General features: G+C 47.9%; 1 protein-coding gene and 1 non-coding gene across 5 annotated transcripts in view; both read left to right on the top strand.

Moving 5' to 3' along the window:
• The first annotated feature begins 5,122 nt into the window (after nucleotides 1-5,122).
• TRNAL-AAG (transfer RNA leucine (anticodon AAG)) lies at nucleotides 5,123-5,204 on the top strand. Its single transcript has one exon. It is a non-coding gene; the product is annotated as a tRNA-Leu (tRNA).
• Nucleotides 5,205-5,384: 180 nt separating this feature from the next.
• POLR3E (RNA polymerase III subunit E) overlaps nucleotides 5,385-17,997 on the top strand; it is a 33,389-nt gene continuing 20,776 nt past the window's right edge. For 2 of the 4 annotated variants that reach the window (XM_070362854.1, XM_070362852.1), the window contains exons 1-3: nucleotides 5,385-5,520; nucleotides 13,470-13,543; nucleotides 14,624-14,674. In XM_070362854.1, coding sequence (XP_070218955.1) covers nucleotides 13,508-13,543; nucleotides 14,624-14,674 — 87 coding nt within the window. In that variant the 5' untranslated portion in view covers nucleotides 5,385-5,520; nucleotides 13,470-13,507. Of the gene's footprint in view, nucleotides 5,521-6,290; nucleotides 6,402-13,469; nucleotides 13,544-14,623; nucleotides 14,675-17,997 lie in introns of those variants that run through there. The other 2 variants (XM_070362853.1, XM_070362855.1) reach the window with 2 other exon arrangements.

Below are 17,997 nucleotides of genomic sequence, written 5' to 3'. Positions count from 1 at the left end.
TCTTGGCTGGAGAATCCCATGGACAGAGGGGCCTGGTGGGCTACAGTCTATGGGGTTGCAAAGAGTCAGACACGACTAAGCAATTAACACACAGACACACAGAGCCTGCATTCAGTAGGCTTTCATTAATGGCCTATGGTGGTTACTAGATGTCAACTGGGCTAAACTAAACTGCATTTTCCAAAATTCCCTTCCCACCATGTCTAGTGAAGAGAAACCACAAGAGAAATTTGCAGGAGGCATTAGCCCTGTTTCCTCTCTGGAGACTGATGGCATGCAGAGTTCAAAGTAACAATTTAAAATGTTTACTAACTAAGCTAAAAATGCTAAATTAAATTTGCTAAGTTAAAAATTCATCATGATAATTTATGTATTGAATATCCACTACTATGTTTTGTTGAATCTTAAGACACCATTGATCTTAAGACCCATCATTATTTTCTGTATTAATGAGAAAAAAATAACACTGAAAATAAACTGTATGCCATGGATCATAAGACGCAGGCCAATTTTAGAGATATTAAAATGTGGGGGGAAAAAAAAAAACGTGTCTTAGAAATAATGATACATGGCCTGTCAGGCATTAGGCTGGACATAACACAGTCACCTCTAACCCTGCAACCAACTTCAGTATTACTGTGAACGTTTTACAGATGAGAAAAATGAGGCTTAAAGGTATGACACAGCAAAAACATTTGATAAGAATATTTCCATCCATCAGGAAGGAAAGTTGGAGGTTTGAAGCTCAAATATCATCATAGTTGCAGCAGAAATGATGTCACCTGCAGCTGCTGCCGCCGCCTTATTCCTATGACCTCCAGCACGGGACACAGGAGTGCGTTTGTAAAGCTGAAACTTAAAGGTATTGGAGGGAGGGTGCCAGGAATAGTGGCGTCTTCAGCTTAACTTGACTCAATACAGGAAACCTCTCCCAGGTCTCTCAGTTTGGGTGGACCTTTAAGTGGTCAAGGTGTAAGATGACTGCCTGTCCCAGTCTGCCAAGGAGAGTCCTAGTTCATGCCTGTGTCCCAGTTTTCCTTCTAATTAAGCATTTGTTCTAGACAGAAATGCTCTGATCACCCTGCATGCAACTAAAGGGTCTCCTCTGCAAAAACAGGGTTCCTCTTGGGGAGACCTAGGTGATTGGGGGATCCTTAGTTGCAGGTGATAGAAATTAACACCAACCAACATTAGCAACGGAGAAGGCAATGGCACCCCACTCCAGTACTCTTGCCTGGAAAATCCCATGGACCGAGGAGCCTGGTGGGCTGCAGTCCATGGGGTCGCTACAGTTGGACACGACTGAGCGACTTCACTTTCACGTTTCACTTTCATGCATTGGAGAAGGAACTGGCACCCCACTCCAGAGTTCTTGCCTGGAGGATCCCAGGGACGGAGAAGCCTGATGGGCTGCCGTCTATGGGGTCTCACAGAGTCGGACACGACTGAAGCGACTTAGCAGTAGCAATATTAGCAAAGCTTTTTTTTTTTTTGAGAAGGCGGTAACTTACACTTTGGAAGGTAAAAGGGAATTAATCAGGCCTCAGAAAGGAGGTCCTAGGGCAAGCGTGGGGATCTAGCAGAAGGTAACAGTCGAAAAGTTTCCTTCCCTGGGCCACTAGTGAGCTAAATTGGCTCTAGTATCCAGATTCAGATTTCCAGGATGAAGCATCTGATTGGCCTAATTTGGATCCTGGTGCTTTGATTGACAGTTCCTTCAAGACCACAGGGAGGAGCTGGGGAGGGATACATTGGGAGCTCAGGCTTGACATATACACACTACCATATTTAAATAGGTAACTAATAAGAACCTACTGTATGGCACAGGGCACTCTACTCACTACTCTGTAATGACCTATAAGGGGAAAATATCTAAAAAGGAGTGAATATATGTATCACTGATTCACTTGGCTGTACAGCAGAAAGTAGCACAACATTGTAAATCAACTATACTCCAATAAAAATTAACTGGAAAAAAAGACCACAGGGAGGAGTGTTTCCTCAAAGGAAAATCAGTATTGGAAACAGAAGAGTGGGGGGAAGGATTCTGGGAAGGCACAAACAACACATTCCCACCCAGAGAGAGTATTCCCTTTGGGAGGAAGAAGAAAAGGGCCCTGAAGAGTAGAGGAAAATGTCAAAAAAAACTTTTCCGATGGTTTTGTTGTAAGCCTACGCTAAAATTTTATTACAGTCTTCCTGGAAGTGTAAATCTTCAGGGAGGCTAGTTCAAAGATCCATATTTGGTAGGGACATTAAAAAAAAAATTACCTTTTATTACAGTACCGCCTACATAGAGTAAAGTGTACAATCTTAAGTGTAGAGCTTGATGAATTTTAGAACATTTGCAGCACTCTAGAAAGGTCCCTCAGAGACATGCCCCACCCCCCCACCTCTGGCATTACATCCCACCCCAACTCACACAAGGGTGACCATTCTTCTGACTTTTATTCTGGTAAAGACATTTTATAGGACAAGAGCATGGTTACACAATCATTGTCAGATTCGGGAAGACGGGGCAGGGATGTTTCATTAAAGTTCACTACTCTCTTGACTGGCAAACAACTGGTGGATGGGTAGAAAACTAGTTTCCCAGTACAAATTTTAATGCTAGTAAATTTCATAAGAAAAATGGTTAAATATTTTACTGGGAATGTTAACTCCCAGAAGGAGGTTCAGGCTGTACGGTTTGGTCTCAGACCGGGTTTGGGATGAATTTCCTTTTGCAGGGGCAAGGGAGTGAAGACTGCAGGGGATCCAGGACTAAGCCACCTTGTCCAATCCCGCTGTCCCCAGCCGAAGGGGCTATGATCTAGAGACAGACACCCTTTACTTGACAGTTTCTAGACTGGGGGTGGGGGCCAGAAGCAATGTTTCATCTGTGGTGCTTGCCCTTTGTCCCGGCCATCCGCCCCATTAGCCAAGGGACAGAGCAGACATGCCATAGGACAGTGGGGGTTTAGCCCTTTCCTCTCTCCCCTTACATAAAGTTGCTGGCACCCAGTGGGTCCTAGTTCCGGTGCAGCATTCTGCTTCTCCTGCTTATTAGTTTCACATCTGACAGTCACAAGACAGCTGTGTGATGGCACCGCAGGTCTGCAAGAAACGCCCAAAGGAGACCCTGGGCTCTGCCTTCCTGGATCAGCTGGCATTCCTGTTAGGCATCTTGTTTAGTCAATACTGGCAGGGACAGACGTGAATTGCTGCAGAATGTTCTGGCAGAAATATCTTTACCTCTATTTGAGCACTTTCCACACTAGGCAGGGCGGGGCTCATTTATTAAAGTTAACAGATACCCCTAGCTTTAGCAGAAAAGAGGAATTTATTACAATGATAAAGGGATGTCTGCAAGAAAGTGAATGCCACTGGGCCCTGGAAAAGTCTTAAGCTGGGAGTCACAAAACCATCAGAATTTCTCTGTGACTCTCTACTCTTCCTTTCATTTTATCATTATTTTTCCATTCACTGGCTTTCTCTTCTTCTCCAGTCCATCTCACAGAATCTGGCCACCCCAAATCCCAGTTCAGTCAGTCGGTCTCAGAGACTGACCCCAACACTTAGTACAGTCAAAATAACAAATCAGGAACTCACCACGTCTCATGATTGGTCTGACCTCTGTCCTGTGTTTACCATAGAGCCCACTGGCCACGGTGTGGGGGAAGGTGACCGCCAGAGACCCACTCTCTGGGCTGGTCAGGCAATTACTAGAAAAGTAGAATTAGGCAGAGATTCCAGCAATTATTCTTCATCATAGGGCTATTTCCTTTTGGAAAATCCAGCACATAACTCACAAACAAATACAGTTCCTCCTGGTACTAAAACACCATGAGCAGGTCAAGGTTTCTATTGATTGCAAGGACTATTCCTCACTTGATTTTGATCCTCTCACAAGATAGATGGCCAAGATAGATGGCTGCTTCTGTATGTATTAAAGCTTGCTTTAAAAGTAACGAACTCTCCCAGTACAATGAAAATCTTTGTACGTCAATACTTATTTTAAAGGTAGATGGAGAAAAAAATATGCATTAAGGAGGAATTGAAGAGACAGAGGAATATGGAATGCCCAAATATCAGGGTGTGTGCCAACTGGATATTAACCAGAAACTTGAATATAACAACTTAATATAAACCACTTAAATGTCCATCTTCATAGCATGGAATAAATTAGATCCATATGTATCACAATAAATAAAAAGTGTAATATTGGAGTAGAAAAGCAAGTTGCAGAATAATATTGGTACAATGTAGTAAGGATTATGTAAATAAAAAGCAAGATCACACTATATATTTTTACTGGATTTTTAAAAGGATCACATTCACACTTTTAATGAAAAGCATATACATAAGAAAAGAATTGGAAGTAAAATGCCACGATATTATGTAGTGGGAATATGGATGATTTTTTTGTATTTTTTCTATATTTTAAAATATCTACATATATATCAATATGGATACTAAAAAAACATAGGTGAAAAAAGTTGCAATAAATACTACTGGTATGATTAATATTTATATTTATGTAAAATCCATAACAATAAAAACAAAACACCTATTTCTATGGATATATCTAGCATATATATGGTCATATGAATATATCCATATATATTCACATAAATTCACAATAGAAGATCCAGAAGGATGTACAGTATACTAAGCTGTATAATGGTTACCTCTGCGGAAGGGACTTAGATACCAAAGGTAAAAAACATTAGTACTTTATCTACAACGTTTTCATATTTTGCAATAATTCACATATTATCTGTGTAACTAAAAATTAAAACACATAGTTTTAGAGAAAACTGCCTACACCAGTCCACGGGTTTGGCTTTCAGAACCCCTGGTGCCGGCTACTGCTGAAACCCATCATTTATTCCAGTGTGGGTTAACCTGCTTAACGTGTTAAACGTCCTACTCAGAAAACAGATTGTTAAACTGCGTTTCGTTCTAAGATCTGTTCGGAAGAAGTGTGGGTCTAGCTATTGGAGCAAATATTTTCTTTTTAGTAGCCGACACGTTCTAAAATAGTTCTATAGGGATGAAGTAAAACATATATCAAAGAAACAGACATGTACGTGCATGTAAATGTTTTAAATAGCTTCCTGGAAAACCCCAATCACAACTGGGTAGCGTGGCCGAGCGGTCTAAGGCGCTGGATTAAGGCTCCAGTCTCTTCGGGGGCGTGGGTTCGAATCCCACCGCTGCCAGAATGAGCTTTTTGCTCCTTGCTACCTCTTCGCCAGCTGTTTTGCTACTGCATCAGCGCCCCCTGCTGCCAGGCCAGGGCTGGCCGCCCGTATGAATGGAGCGGCGGAGGGGGCGGGTCCGCGCGCGCCGGGGCGGGGCATTGTGGGTAAAAGGAAGCGCTAGGGCCCGCCCCTCTCGCTCCCCCCCACGTGTCCGCCCGAGTTTCTCCACCGGCAACATGGCCGCTGCCTGAGAGGAGAGTCTGGCCACTGCCTCCTCTGCAGCCCGCGGGTACCTGGGCCGTTGCTGCCGCCCGCGCGCGGGCGCCGCGGAGAGGTGAGTGCCGTCTTGGCAGTACCCACCCGGGCTGGAGCCGGGCCGTACTCACGAGGTGGGCCTGGGCGGGGCTGCTGGGTAGGCCGGGAGGCCCGCGCCGCGCGGTGCCGAGGGGCTGGGGGCCTCTTGGGACTCCGGCGGGAAGGACGGGCAGCCTGCCCCAGGAGACCCGGGCCGGCCGCAGGCTCGGACCTCGCCTTGGCCCGGCAGTCGGTGACGCCAAGGCCGAGGCTACCGGCGGTGACTCAGGGTCCCGCCGTCTTGCCCCACCCGGCTCAGGCGGGCCTCCTGCGGGAGCACCTGTCCGAAGGCAGCCGGTGTCCTGCCGGCGTGGCGGCTCGTGGCAGTGGCTGTGTGGTGGGCGTGAGAAGGGGGCCTGACCACCCGCGAGGCAGGCGAAACCCATTGGACGGTGTGGCGCGGGGCAGGCGGCCCGCCCCGATGGGCAGGGGGAGGGTGTCCGGGGCCCCCTCCTCGCCGCCGAACCGGATCAGATCGCGTCCGGCTAGGCCTGGAATTCTCCATTCATTTATTCCAGCCACCCTTCAGTGCTAATTGGGAGCCAGCGACGTGCGGCCGATGGGGCTGGCCCTGAAGGTTTGATCAGACGAGGTGTCAGTAAGCACGTCAAGTAAACCAGTAAATAAAAAAGGTCGTTTTGTTGTGTTAGCTTTAGAATCCTTGGGGGGCAGAAAAAGGAGATCTTAAAGCAGTTGTCACAGTTTTCTTCATCTGTGAATTGGGGATAAGAGGATTCCCCCACCTCCTAGGGTGGTGATGAGAGCTGAATTCAGGGTAAAACCGGAGAAGCTCCAGATTGCAGCGCTTGTTTCGTGGCTGTGTCTTCTGCCCTTTTAGATTGGAAGAAAACGTTGTGCCGAGTAAGTAACAAACCTTCCCAGGGATTATGTTTCTACTTTACTTAATATTCACAGTTTTCTTAGGTCGGTACTTTGGTTGATACCCATTTTTGGGGTGAAAATAGTGAAGATCAAACGATGCTAGACGGGCTAGGGGGTACCAGACGGCAGACCTGGGATTTGAACCTGTGCAGTTTCACTCCAGAGTCCAGGCTTTTACCCACTACACCATCTTGCCTTCCACTAAAGAATCCGGCAGCATAGTCGTTAAGAATGAGAATAAGGCTATTTGACATCAGCTAGACCCAGGTTTGTGGCTTAGCTCTGCCTTTCTCTGGCACTGTGACCTTGGGTAAGTTACTCTCTGAACTTGAGTCTCCTCTTTTGTTAATTGGGAATGGTATCAATACATCCTTACTTATACAGCTACAGATTACATGAGGATGAATGTATTAAGTCCTTAGAGAAGGGAGGGGCTTATGAGTTAAGAATTAATTCTTTTTGCCTCTAGGCCGCCTCTCTCCTTTCATTGAGGTGGAAACTGAAGTGACTCAAAAAGGGGAGATGCCTTGTTGAAGGGACACACAGCCAATAAGAATCCAGACTTTGAGACTGTTTACCCTGGGCCCCTTACCCCTTAATTCAGTTTTGTGTTGTCTCTCTCCTTCCAGTAGCTGGAGACTGTTTTTCTGATTGGCCTCAGATCAGATCAGTCGCTCAGTCGCGTCCGACTCTTTGCGACCCCATGAATCGCAGCACGCCAGGCCTCCCTGTCCCTCACCAACTCCCGGAGTTCACTCAGACTCACACGTCCATCGAGTCAGTGATGCCATCCAGCCATCTCATCCTCTGTCGTCCCCTTCTCCTCCTGCCCCCAATCCCTCCCAGCATCAGAGTCTTTTCCAGTGAGTCAACTCTTCGCATGAGGTGGCCAAAGTACTGGAGTTTCAGCTTTAGCATCATTCCTTCCAAAGAAATCCCAGGGCTGATCTCCTTCAGAATGGACTGGTTGGATCTCCTTGCAGTCCAAGGGACTCTCAAGAGTCTTCTCCAACACCACAGTTCAAAAGCATCAATTTTTTGGCGCTCAGCCTTCCTCACAGTCCAACTCTCACATCCATACATGACCACAGGAAAAACCATAGCCTTGGAAGAAACACAGGCTGGAATCAAGATTGCCGGGAGAAATATCAATAACCTCAGATAAGCAGATGACACCACCCTTATGGCAGAAAGTGAGGAGGAAGTAAAAAGCCTCTTGATGAAGGTGAAAGAGGAGAGTGAAAAAGTTGGCTTAAAGCTCAACATTCAGAAAACGAAGATCATGGCATCTGGTCCCATCACTTCATGGGAAATAGATGGGGAAACAGTGGAAACAGTGTCAGACTTTATTTTTCCGGGCTCCAAAATCACTGCAGATGGTGACTGCAGCCATGGCTTACTCCTTGGAAGGAAAGTTATGACCAACCTAGATAGCATATTTAAAAGCAGAGACATTATTTTGCCAACAAAGGTCACATCCTGGCTTGGAGAATTTTAAGCATTTCTAGCGTGTGAGATGAGTGCAATTGTGTGGTAGTTCTGATTGGCCTACAGGTTAGATTCCTGTGTGACCCAGCTATGGCCTTCAGGCATCTCCTCTGCTCTGGACCCTCCCTTAGATTTTACCTTCTCCCCTTTCCATTTGTTGAACAGCCCCCTGGTGGGGATGTTTTCTGTGCCCAGTGCCTTAGAGCCACTGCCACAGACCTTTGTGGTCACAGGAAACCCTTTTGAGGTCAAGGTGGTCACTGCTGCCTTGTGGTGGTGGCCTGGAAGGTCAGACCACACCACTGTCCTCAAGTGTCCAGGAGGCCCAAACCGTGAGGCCACCAGTCTCTGGATGGGGCTGAGTTAGGATCGCCGGGTAAAGGGTCTGTCACTGCCTGATCTCAAGCACTCATTTACTCAGTCTTTGTACTATATCAAGTGTTTACTTCACTGTTCTAGATATTGGGAGAACAGGATGAATTTTTTAAAAAGATAATAATGCCCGTATCAACTCCGCAAAGTAAATTAAATCATCTCTGTTTTATGGTTAAAGCACTGAGGGCGCTCATGGAGCATACATTGTAGGGCAGAAGACAGACAACACTTAAGTAAATAGACTAGGTAATTCCAAGTTATGATAAGAACCTTGAAAGAAGTAAAACAGGGATTTGGTAGTGACTAGAACTGGGTGGAAAAAGGTCAGTTTTCATTCCAATCCCAAAGAAAGGCAATGCCAAAGAATGCTCAAAACTACCGCACAACTGTACTCATCTCACATGCTAGTAAAGTAATGCTCAAAATTCTCCAAGCCAGGCTTCAGCAATATGTGAACTGTGAACTTCCTGATGTTCAAGCTGGTTTTAGAAAAGGCAGAAGAACCAGAGATCAAACTGCTAACATCCGCTGGATCATGGAAAAAGCAAAAGAGTTCCAGAAAAACATCTATTTCTGCTTTATTGACTATGCCAAAGCCTTTGACTGTGTGGATCACAATAAACTGTGGAAAATTCTGAAAGAGATGGGCATACCAGACCACCTGATCTGCCTCTTGAGAAATCTGTATGCAGGTCAGGAAGCAACAGTTAGAACTGGACATGGAACAACAGACTGGTTCCAAATAGGAAAAGGAGTATGTCAAGGCTGTATATTGTCACCCTGCTTGTTTAACTTATATGCAGAGTACATCATGAGAAACGCTGGATTGGAAGAAACACAGGCTGGAATCAAAATTGCCGGGAGAAATATCAATAACCTCAGATATGCAGATGACACCACCCTTATGGCAAAAAGTGAGGAGGAACTAAAAAGCCTCTTGATGAAGGTGAAAGAGGAGAGTGAAAAAGTTGGCTTAAAGCTCAACATTCAGAAAACGAAGATCATGGCATCTGGTCCCATCACTTCATGGGAAATAGATGGGGAAACAGTGGAAATAGTGTCAGACTTTATTTTTCTGGGCTCCAAAATCACTGCAGATGGTGACCGCAGCCATGAAATTTAAAGACGCTTACTCCTTGGAAGGAAAGTTATGACCAACCTAGGTAGCATATTCAAAAGCAGAGACATTACTTTGCCAACAAAGGTCCGTCTAGTCAAGGCTATGGTTTTTCCTGTGGTCATGTATGGATGTGAGAGTTGGACTGTGAAGAAGGCTGAGCGCCAAAGAATTGATGCTTTTGAACTGTGGTGTTGGAGAAGACTCTTGAGAGTCCCTTGGACTGCAAGGAGATCCAACCAATCCATTCTGAAGGAGATCAGCCCTGGGATGTCTTTGGAAGGAATGATGCTAAAGCTGAAACTCCAGTACTTTGGCCACCTCATGCGAAGAGTTGACTCACTGGAAAAGACTCTGATGCTGGGAGGGATTGGGGGCAAGAGGAGAAGGGGACGACAGAGGATGAGATGGCTGGATGGCATCACTGACTCGATGGACGTGTGAGTCTGAGTGAACTCCGGGAGTTGGTGAGGGACAGGGAGGCCTGGCGTGCTGCGATTCATGGGGTCGCAAAAAGTTGGACACGACTGAGCGACTGATCCGATCTGATCTGAGAACCGGGTGAGGGGTGGGGACCTTTAAGGTGAATGGTCAGGGAAACTTGTCTGTTCCTGGAGGGGGTGGGATGGTGATATCTAGTGAAAAGGAGCCAGCCTTTTTTGAAAAGACCTGAGGAAAATAGTTGATGTGCAAAGTTCCTGAGACTGGCTGGGGCTTAGCTTGTTGGAGGCCCAGCAAGATCATATGGGACCCTGGGGCCATGGAAAGGAATTTGGATTTTATCCTGTGTGACAGCTGAAGAGTTTTGAGTGGGGGAATGATAGCTTTCCTTCCAAGGAGCAAGGGTGTTCGAATTTCATGGCTGCAGTCACCATCCTCAGAGATTTTGGAGCCCAAGAAAAGAAAATCTCACTGCTTCCACTTTTTCACCTTCTATTTGCCAGAAAGTGATGGGACAAGATGGCATGATCATTTTTTGAATATTGAGTTTTAAGCCAACTTTTTTACTCTCTTTCACCCTCATAAAGAAAGAAGGTCATTAGTCCTTTTCACTTTCTGCCATTAGAGTGGTATCATCTGCATATCTGAAGCTGTACTGTTTCTGCCTGCAGTCTTGATTCCAGCTTGTGATTCATCCAGCCTGGCATTTTGTATGATGGACTCTGCATAGAAGTTAAATAAATAGAGTGACAATATACAGCCTTGACGTACTCCTTTCCCAATTTTGAACCAGTCAGTTGTTCCTTGTGAGGTTCTAACTGTTGCTTCTTGTTCTGCATACAGGCTTCCCAGGAGACAGGTAAGGTGGTCTGGTATTTCCATCTGTAAGAATTTTAAACAGTTTGCTGCGATCCACACAATCAAAGGCTTTAGCGTAGTTAATGAAGCCGTAGTAGATGTTTTTCTGGAATTCCCTTGCTTTCTCTATTATCCAACGAACGCTGGCAGTTTGACCTCAGGTTGCTGTTCTGCAGGTACCGCAAGGGACACAATAGATGAAAATCTCGGCCTCCGTCTAGTTTACCACTGCGTGGTGGTGGGGGTGGGGATGGATGATTAACACGAAGCTGTAAACTGTCGCGTGGTGATACGTGCTGTGGAGAAGGAACTGGCTGGGGGGATATTGTGGTTTTAACTGGGTGGGCAGGGAAAGCCTCAGCCATGAGGTAGAGTCTGAGCAAAAACTGGAAAGAGGTGAAGGAGGGTGCTGTGAGGTTATGGGGGCCAGTGGAGCAGTGACAGAGACCCAGAGGTGGGATTGGGGAAGGGGGGAGGCCTGTGGAAGATAAGGTCTGAAACGAAGAGGGTCAGGAAGGGGTTGTTTAGGGCCTCGCATGGGATGGAAGTGATGTTGGCTTTTATTTCTGGTGATATGGGGAGACTTAAGGGGAAGGAGTAATGTGATCGCTAGCAATGGGTTCAAGGTGGAAGCAGGGAGGCCAGTTAGGAGGCTGCTGCTCTAAAGCGGGCAGGAGCTGGAGGTGGCAGTGGGAGTGCCCAGATGCTTGGCATGCTTTGAAGGTGGAGCTTACAGGATTTGCTGGTGTGGGATGAGAGGAAGAGAAACGTCGAGGATGACACCAGTGCTTCGGCCTGAGCCTTGTTAGTGTCTGGAATGTGTATCTGGAATAAACAAGATGACTTTGCATGGTGGCTAGGACAGGGGCCTAGATGCCATTGAATCCCGTGGTGAAAGTATGGATGCTCTTTTAAATATTAAACCATTCCAATGTTAAGTGGATTAGACAAAAATTGAGCTGGGCTTACAAAAGAAAGAGGTCTGGGAAAGGCTGAGATCAGAGGCTGTCCAGGTGCCTTATTTATTTATTTTTGGTCTGCCTTAGGTCTTTGCTGCTGCCTGCGGGCTTTGTCTAGTTGTGGCTACTAGAAGCAGCTTTCTGGCTGCAGTGCCAGGCGAGGCCTCTCTTGCAGAGCGCTGGCTCTCGGGTATGTGGGCTTCAGTAGTTTAGGTGTTCGGGCTCAGTAGGTGTGGTGCACACGCGCTCAGCTGCCTCTTGGCACGTGGGACCTTAGTTCCCAGAGCAGGGATGGAACCCGTGTCCCCTGCCTTGGCAGGCAGTTTCTTAACCATCGGAACACCAGGAAAGTCTGCCCAGATGCCTTTCTAACTGAGCATGTCCTTCCTTTAGGAATGTGAAGGTGAATTATAGTCAGACCTCCAGGTTCCTGGATTCAGCTAACCTCAGAAAGAAAGTACATTTGCCTTGCCCCTGGCAACTATTTACATAGTATTTACATTGTATTTATGAGTTTTTACATAACATTTACATTGTATTAGCTATTATTAGTAACAGGTGATTTAGAGCTTCCATGGTGGCTCAGCTGATAAAGAATGCACTGGCCAGGCAGGAGACCTGGGTTCAGTCCCTGGATTGGGAAGATCCCCTGGAGGAGGGCATGGCAACCCAGTCCTATATTCTTGCCTGGAGAATCCCCAGACAGAGGAGCCTGGTGGGCTACAGTCCATGGGGTCTCAGAGTCGGACACGACTGAGTGAGTAAGCACAAAGATGATTTAAAGTATAGAATATGCTTAAGTTATATCCAAGTGCCATGCCATCTTCTGTAAGATATTCCCCCAATATTCCCCCTACCCGACCGCTCACCCCTTCCCCAACCGATACTGAGGGACAGTGGACTCACCCTCCACCATGGAGACCTGCCTTCTCTCCTCCACATACCTGAAGTGCTTCCTGTTGCCTGGAGTCCCTCTTCCCCTCTGCTGTCCTGGCTTGTCCAAATCCTTCTGTCCTTCAAGACCCAGCCCAAACTCCCCTTCCCTTCCCCGAACTCCCCGAACTCTAACTGAGACCTGAAGTTGGGTGGTGTTGATGTCTTCTTGGTCCTCGTGCTTCCTGTGTGGCTTTGGTAAAACACAAAACAGTGTCTGAGTTCCAGTCTCTTTGTGATTAAATGGGGACCGGTGAGAGAAGAGTATGTATGTGAAGAGGGTCATTTTTAGACATACACACACACACACAGAAAATCACAGAAAGGAGGTCATCTCACTTGGGGTTGGGTTTAAAGTCAGCTTGGAAATCAGCTATCAGAGACGGAGTCACCCTGGGATCCAGGCCTTGGGACTGTCTGCTCTTCCTGCTGCACATCGGGCTCTCTAAAGGTTCCCCACGGCACCCGATTACTTTCCAAGGGTTTTCTTTGTGGCTGTGGACCAGCCAGCCACCATCTTCTTGCCTGGTGGTGAATTCTTCTTTGTCAGTTGGTCAGAAAACCCCTGAGGCTAGTCATTTACCCTTTCCCGTGGGTGTAATTCACATGTGATGTCTTGAGTCCACCGGTTTGCACCCACTGCTTAGTGCTTTCTGCCTGCTTTTTTGTTGTTGTTGTTACTTTGTATTGTTTTCATTGATGGGGTATGTCAGCAAAAATGATGTGGGCTGTCCACTTTTGACTCCATGAGAGATACAGGAATAAGATCTGTTTCTGATTGCCTCAGGCTTCTCCTTCACAGAGCAGGACTGGTTACAGAACGGGTGTCCAGGTGTGTTGGTTGAATGACTGACAGGCCTCTTGCTGTCCTTGCAGATCAAGTCCGAGGACCACGTGGCTGGCTCCCCCCTAGTATGGCCAATGAAGAGGATGACCCAGTCGTACAGGAGGTAACTGCCAGGGCAGGGTCCCTTCCATCCATCCTCAGGCCAGCCAGGGACCTATTGGCTTCCTCTCTACCTGGAACCCTCTTCTTCGTACCTGCCTGGCTGACCGCCTCACTTCCTTTAGGTGTCTGATCCAGCATCGCCTTATCAGAGAGGATTCCCTGACCAGCCTGCCTCACGTGACGTTCTTGTGCACGCCCTCCCTAGCCCTTTACTTTGGCCATGCCTTGCGTTTGGCCACAGCACTTCTCAGCCCCTACACATAAGTCTTTTTCTGCTAGAGTGTAAGCCTCTTCAGGACAGGGATTTTGTTCTATTCACCACTGTGTCTGCAAAGCCAAGTTCAGTGCCTGGCAACTAATACTCAGCGACTATTGAATGCGTGGGCTTACCCAGATTCGGTCATTTAGCAGCTGTTCGCTGAATCCGTTACGTGCTGGGGACTGTGACGCAGTGAGCCAGGCAGTGCTCCCTCCCGTGGGAAGCTTAGGGTGTGTAAGACTGGTAAGGAAGGGGTGGTTCCAGAGTCGGCCCAGACTAAGACGCATCCTAGAGCCACTGGGCCTTTGCACATGCCATTTCCTCCACGTGTGCCTCCCCGTGCCTGATGAGCCTTCTCTCATCCTTAAGGCCTGGGGGTGGGAGAGGCCATGGTTCATAGGAAGAGCTAGGGAGCAGGAAGGTAAACTGCCAGGTGCGGCAGGGGCAGGAGGGTTGAAAAGAAAGTAGGGCCAGTCAGACCACCTTAAGACAGGCCAGCCCAGGATGGGAGGTAGAGGGCATGGGGGAGGCCCTCCCCTGCCCCTTGCTCGTCAGAAAAGCATTTCATTGGTCCCTCTAGGATGCACCTGATCTGGGCACCCTCAGGGAATACATTTTCACTGGGGTATAGTGAACTGGGCGGGGGACATACCCAGGTTGGAGATGTGGTCCCCTTTGCTTTTAGCATCAGTTGAGCTATTTCTTCTTCCCCCAGACTGCCTCAGGGCCACTATCCTTGAAATCTGAGGAGCAAGCATGTGCCCGGGGCAGGTTGGGCATTGAGTTCTGTCTCCTGGTTAAGTCTTTTTCTCTTGTTCCTAGATCGACGTGTACTTGGCCAAAAGTCTGGCAGAGAAGCTCTACCTGTTTCAGGTAATTATGAGACATAAAGGTAAGGGGGGGAGACACAGTAAGTGATAGACAAGGAACAATGTGGAACCTCCAGTTGCTTAGAATTCTTGGCACAGAGGGTGTGCTAAGACAGTCTCTTTGCTTTCGTGGATGGATCAGTAATAGTCTCTAATTTCAAAGATGGAAAAACCAAGACAGCCCTAAGAGAACAGTGTATTGGATGGAGCTCGGGCCTGGGGACAGCCTGCTGGTAGTGAGGCTCGGTTGTGAGTCCTTGGGCAAGTTCCTTAAAAACAAATCTGTGCCTCAGTTTCTTCAATTGCACAGTGGTGATAATAATAATACCTGCCTGATAGGGTCCTCATGGGAATCAAGTGTGTCCTTATTAAAGTGCTTAGAACGCTGCCTGGTACAACATTAGCACCACGAATGATGCTGCTGCCGTAGTTGAGACTCAGGAAGGGGCTTTATGCGGCAGCTCCAGGGCCGCATCAGCCAACCCCTCCCCTCTTTGCTGGGCCAGTAGTTTTTTATTTGCTTGTGCCAGGTCTTAGTTGGGGAATGGGGATCTAGTTCCCAGACCAGGGATCGAACCCTGGACCCCCTATACTGGAAATGTAGAGTCTTAACCACTGGACCACCAGGGAAGCCCCTGGGCCAATAGTTTAATCCTGGTCACTCCTCCTTGTAACCCTAGACTGTCTGCAGGAATCATTCAAAGCACTTTACATATGTAAACTCATCTCATCCCACAGTAGCCTGTAGTGGTTATTATTATTGTAATTTCTTGAGATCTGGTTCACACCCATGGAATTCCCGCATTTAAGTGTAAATGCAGTGAATTTTAGTCTGTTCACAGAGTTGTACCACCAGCACCAGTCTATTTTAGGAAGTGTTTTTGTCCCATCCCCGCCCCATGCCCCCCCCCCCCCCCCCCCCCCCCGCCCCGTCCTAGGCAACCGTTAACCTATTTTCTGTCTATAGATTTGCCTTTTCTGGACATTTCATATAGATGGAGTCATGTAATACGTGACCTTTGTGCCTGGCTCCTTTGTTTAGCGAGATATTTTCAAGATTCTCTCTTGTTAGAATGTGTATGAGTACCTCATTTCTTTTTATGGATGAACATACCCCATTGTATGGACATGTATACCACGTTTTATTTCTCCGTGCATCAGCTGATGCGCATCTGGGTTGTTGTCATGTTTTGGCTATCATGCATAATGCTGCTATGAACATTCCTGTCCCAGGTGTTTGTGTGGAGAGGTTTTCATTTGTTTTGAAATTGCTGTAACCTGTGAAAGCTATGTTTAATATTTTGAGGAAATTTATATTCCCAGCAATAAGATTATTAAGTATTGGGTTGGTCAAAAAATTAGTTCAGGTTTTCCCCATAAAGTCTTATGGAAAAACCCAAACGAACTTTTTGGCCAACCCAGTATTTTTGTCCACGTGCTGCATGTGAGAAAAAGGCCCAGGGAGGGTAGGAACTCACACAAGGGGCCTGGGACAGGGCGGCAGCTCCCTCCTGGCATGTGCCGGTGTGCTGGGGAGAGACCCAGCGTTGGGCCCGGGGGGCTGGGGCTGTTGTTCGGGGCTTTCTGCGCCTGCTTCCTCGACTGACTGCAGAGTGATGGGCCCGGTGGTGGTGCCAGTTCCTGGGGCGCCAGGCCCCGTGCTGGGCCTTGGCTCCGTTTGCCTCATTCCCTGTTCCTGGTGGTCCTGGGAGGCAAGGAGCTTGTCTGAGCACACGAGGAGCAAGTGGCAGAGTGAGGACTGTCTGATTCCAGATCCGCTCCCTTCCCCACCACCCTTCCCAGCGGTCAGGAGGTCACAGGGCTGCCCTGGATTTTCGCAGACCAGGGGCCCTCCCGGGCTGTCATGGGCAAGTCTGTCCCAGCTCCAGGCCCAGTCCAGACCAGTTGTGCTCCAGGCTGCTTCTGGACCTGAGCTCCAGCCCAGGAAGCGGGGAGGAGTCACTCTATTGCTATTTAAGAGAGCTTTTAGGGAACAGCCATTTCCTTGGGCTAGAATCTAGCTAACTGATCTCAGATGGCCTCCAAAGGAGGGTTTACTTTACGCAGTGCCACACCTCTGCCAGGCTCCTTCTGGAGGCTGTTGTGCTTCTCACAGCGTTGGCCACAGTCTTTTGAGAGTGAGTCCAAACCGTGACTCATCCATCCATCCCCCCAGCGGTGTGCGTACAGCACGGGAGAAAGAAAGGAAAAGTGGGTCTGTGAGGAAGGATGTTACCACGGTCTTCTTTGTTCAGAGCAAAAGAAGCGATTTGAGAGCAGTACACTCGTGTGTGATGCAAAGTAACTTCATACCTGCTGACACGGGGGCCCAGAGAGGCCTCTCTGAGCAGGTCAGTTGGCAGACCGACTCCCTTCCAACCTTATGGAAAAGCCCACGCATCAGCCTGCAGCCTGTAAAGAATCTGCCTGCAACACAGGAGACCCGGGTTTGATTCCGGAGTCAGGAAGATCCCCTGGTGAAGGAAATGGCAACCCACTCCAGTATTCTTGCCTGGAGAATCCCATGATAGAGGAGCCTAGCAGGCTACCGTCCATGGGGTCGTTGGACATGACTTAGCGACTGACTCACCACCACCACCACCCATCAGCAGAAGGAGAGAGAATGGGATAGCGATTCCCATAGATCTGTTGACTGGAAAAAAAAAAAAAGCACAACCTAACAGTTGAATGAGAATTATATTTGGTTCAGCAGAAGTACTGAAGAGGAAAGCCCAGAGAGAGCCTCTCAGACAGCCCTGCAGGACTATTTTGAAGAGATAAGGGAGGAGAGGGTAGATAGGAGTTTTTGCAAACAAACAGCTTCTCTGTGTGTGGGAAGTGGGAACAGCCTGGGCTCTTTGAAATTGCTCCTTTGTTCTGCACCTTAACTGTCGGGTACCCTGTTTTCTCCTTCCTGAGTGCCCTTAGGGTGCCCTGTAGGGGGAGTGGCTGCAGGGGCAGAGGGTTTGAAGGCCACAGCATCCTTTGTGGCAGTTGCTTCTGCAGCGAGCAGTTTTTGTTTTCCCTTTTTGCTTCCTGTGGTCTCATTTTACTTGTCTTTCTCCACCTGGGTGGCCTGTAAATGAGCAGTTAAGACTTTGGACCCTTACTCTTGACTCCCATGGCATTATGCTGGGTTCCTAGGGGCCGTAGGGCCATGCGTGCTGGGGCCTGTTGGGGTTCCTAATGCTTGGGCATGTCCCTCGGATGTGCAAAAGTGGCTCTTTGGAAGGAGGCTAGCTGGAGCCAGTGAGATGGGATGCAGGACCAGTGGGGGCCTCCAGTCTGGGGCGGGAGTGGAGAGTAGCTATTGATTCTTGGCCAGCG

Source organism: Bos mutus, chromosome 25, assembly GCF_027580195.1.
Source record: "Bos mutus isolate GX-2022 chromosome 25, NWIPB_WYAK_1.1, whole genome shotgun sequence".
NCBI classification, from domain to species: Eukaryota; Metazoa; Chordata; class Mammalia; order Artiodactyla; family Bovidae; genus Bos; species Bos mutus.
The sequence above is the reverse complement of the archived record's forward strand: the minus strand, read 5'-3'. Positions and strand labels throughout refer to the sequence as shown.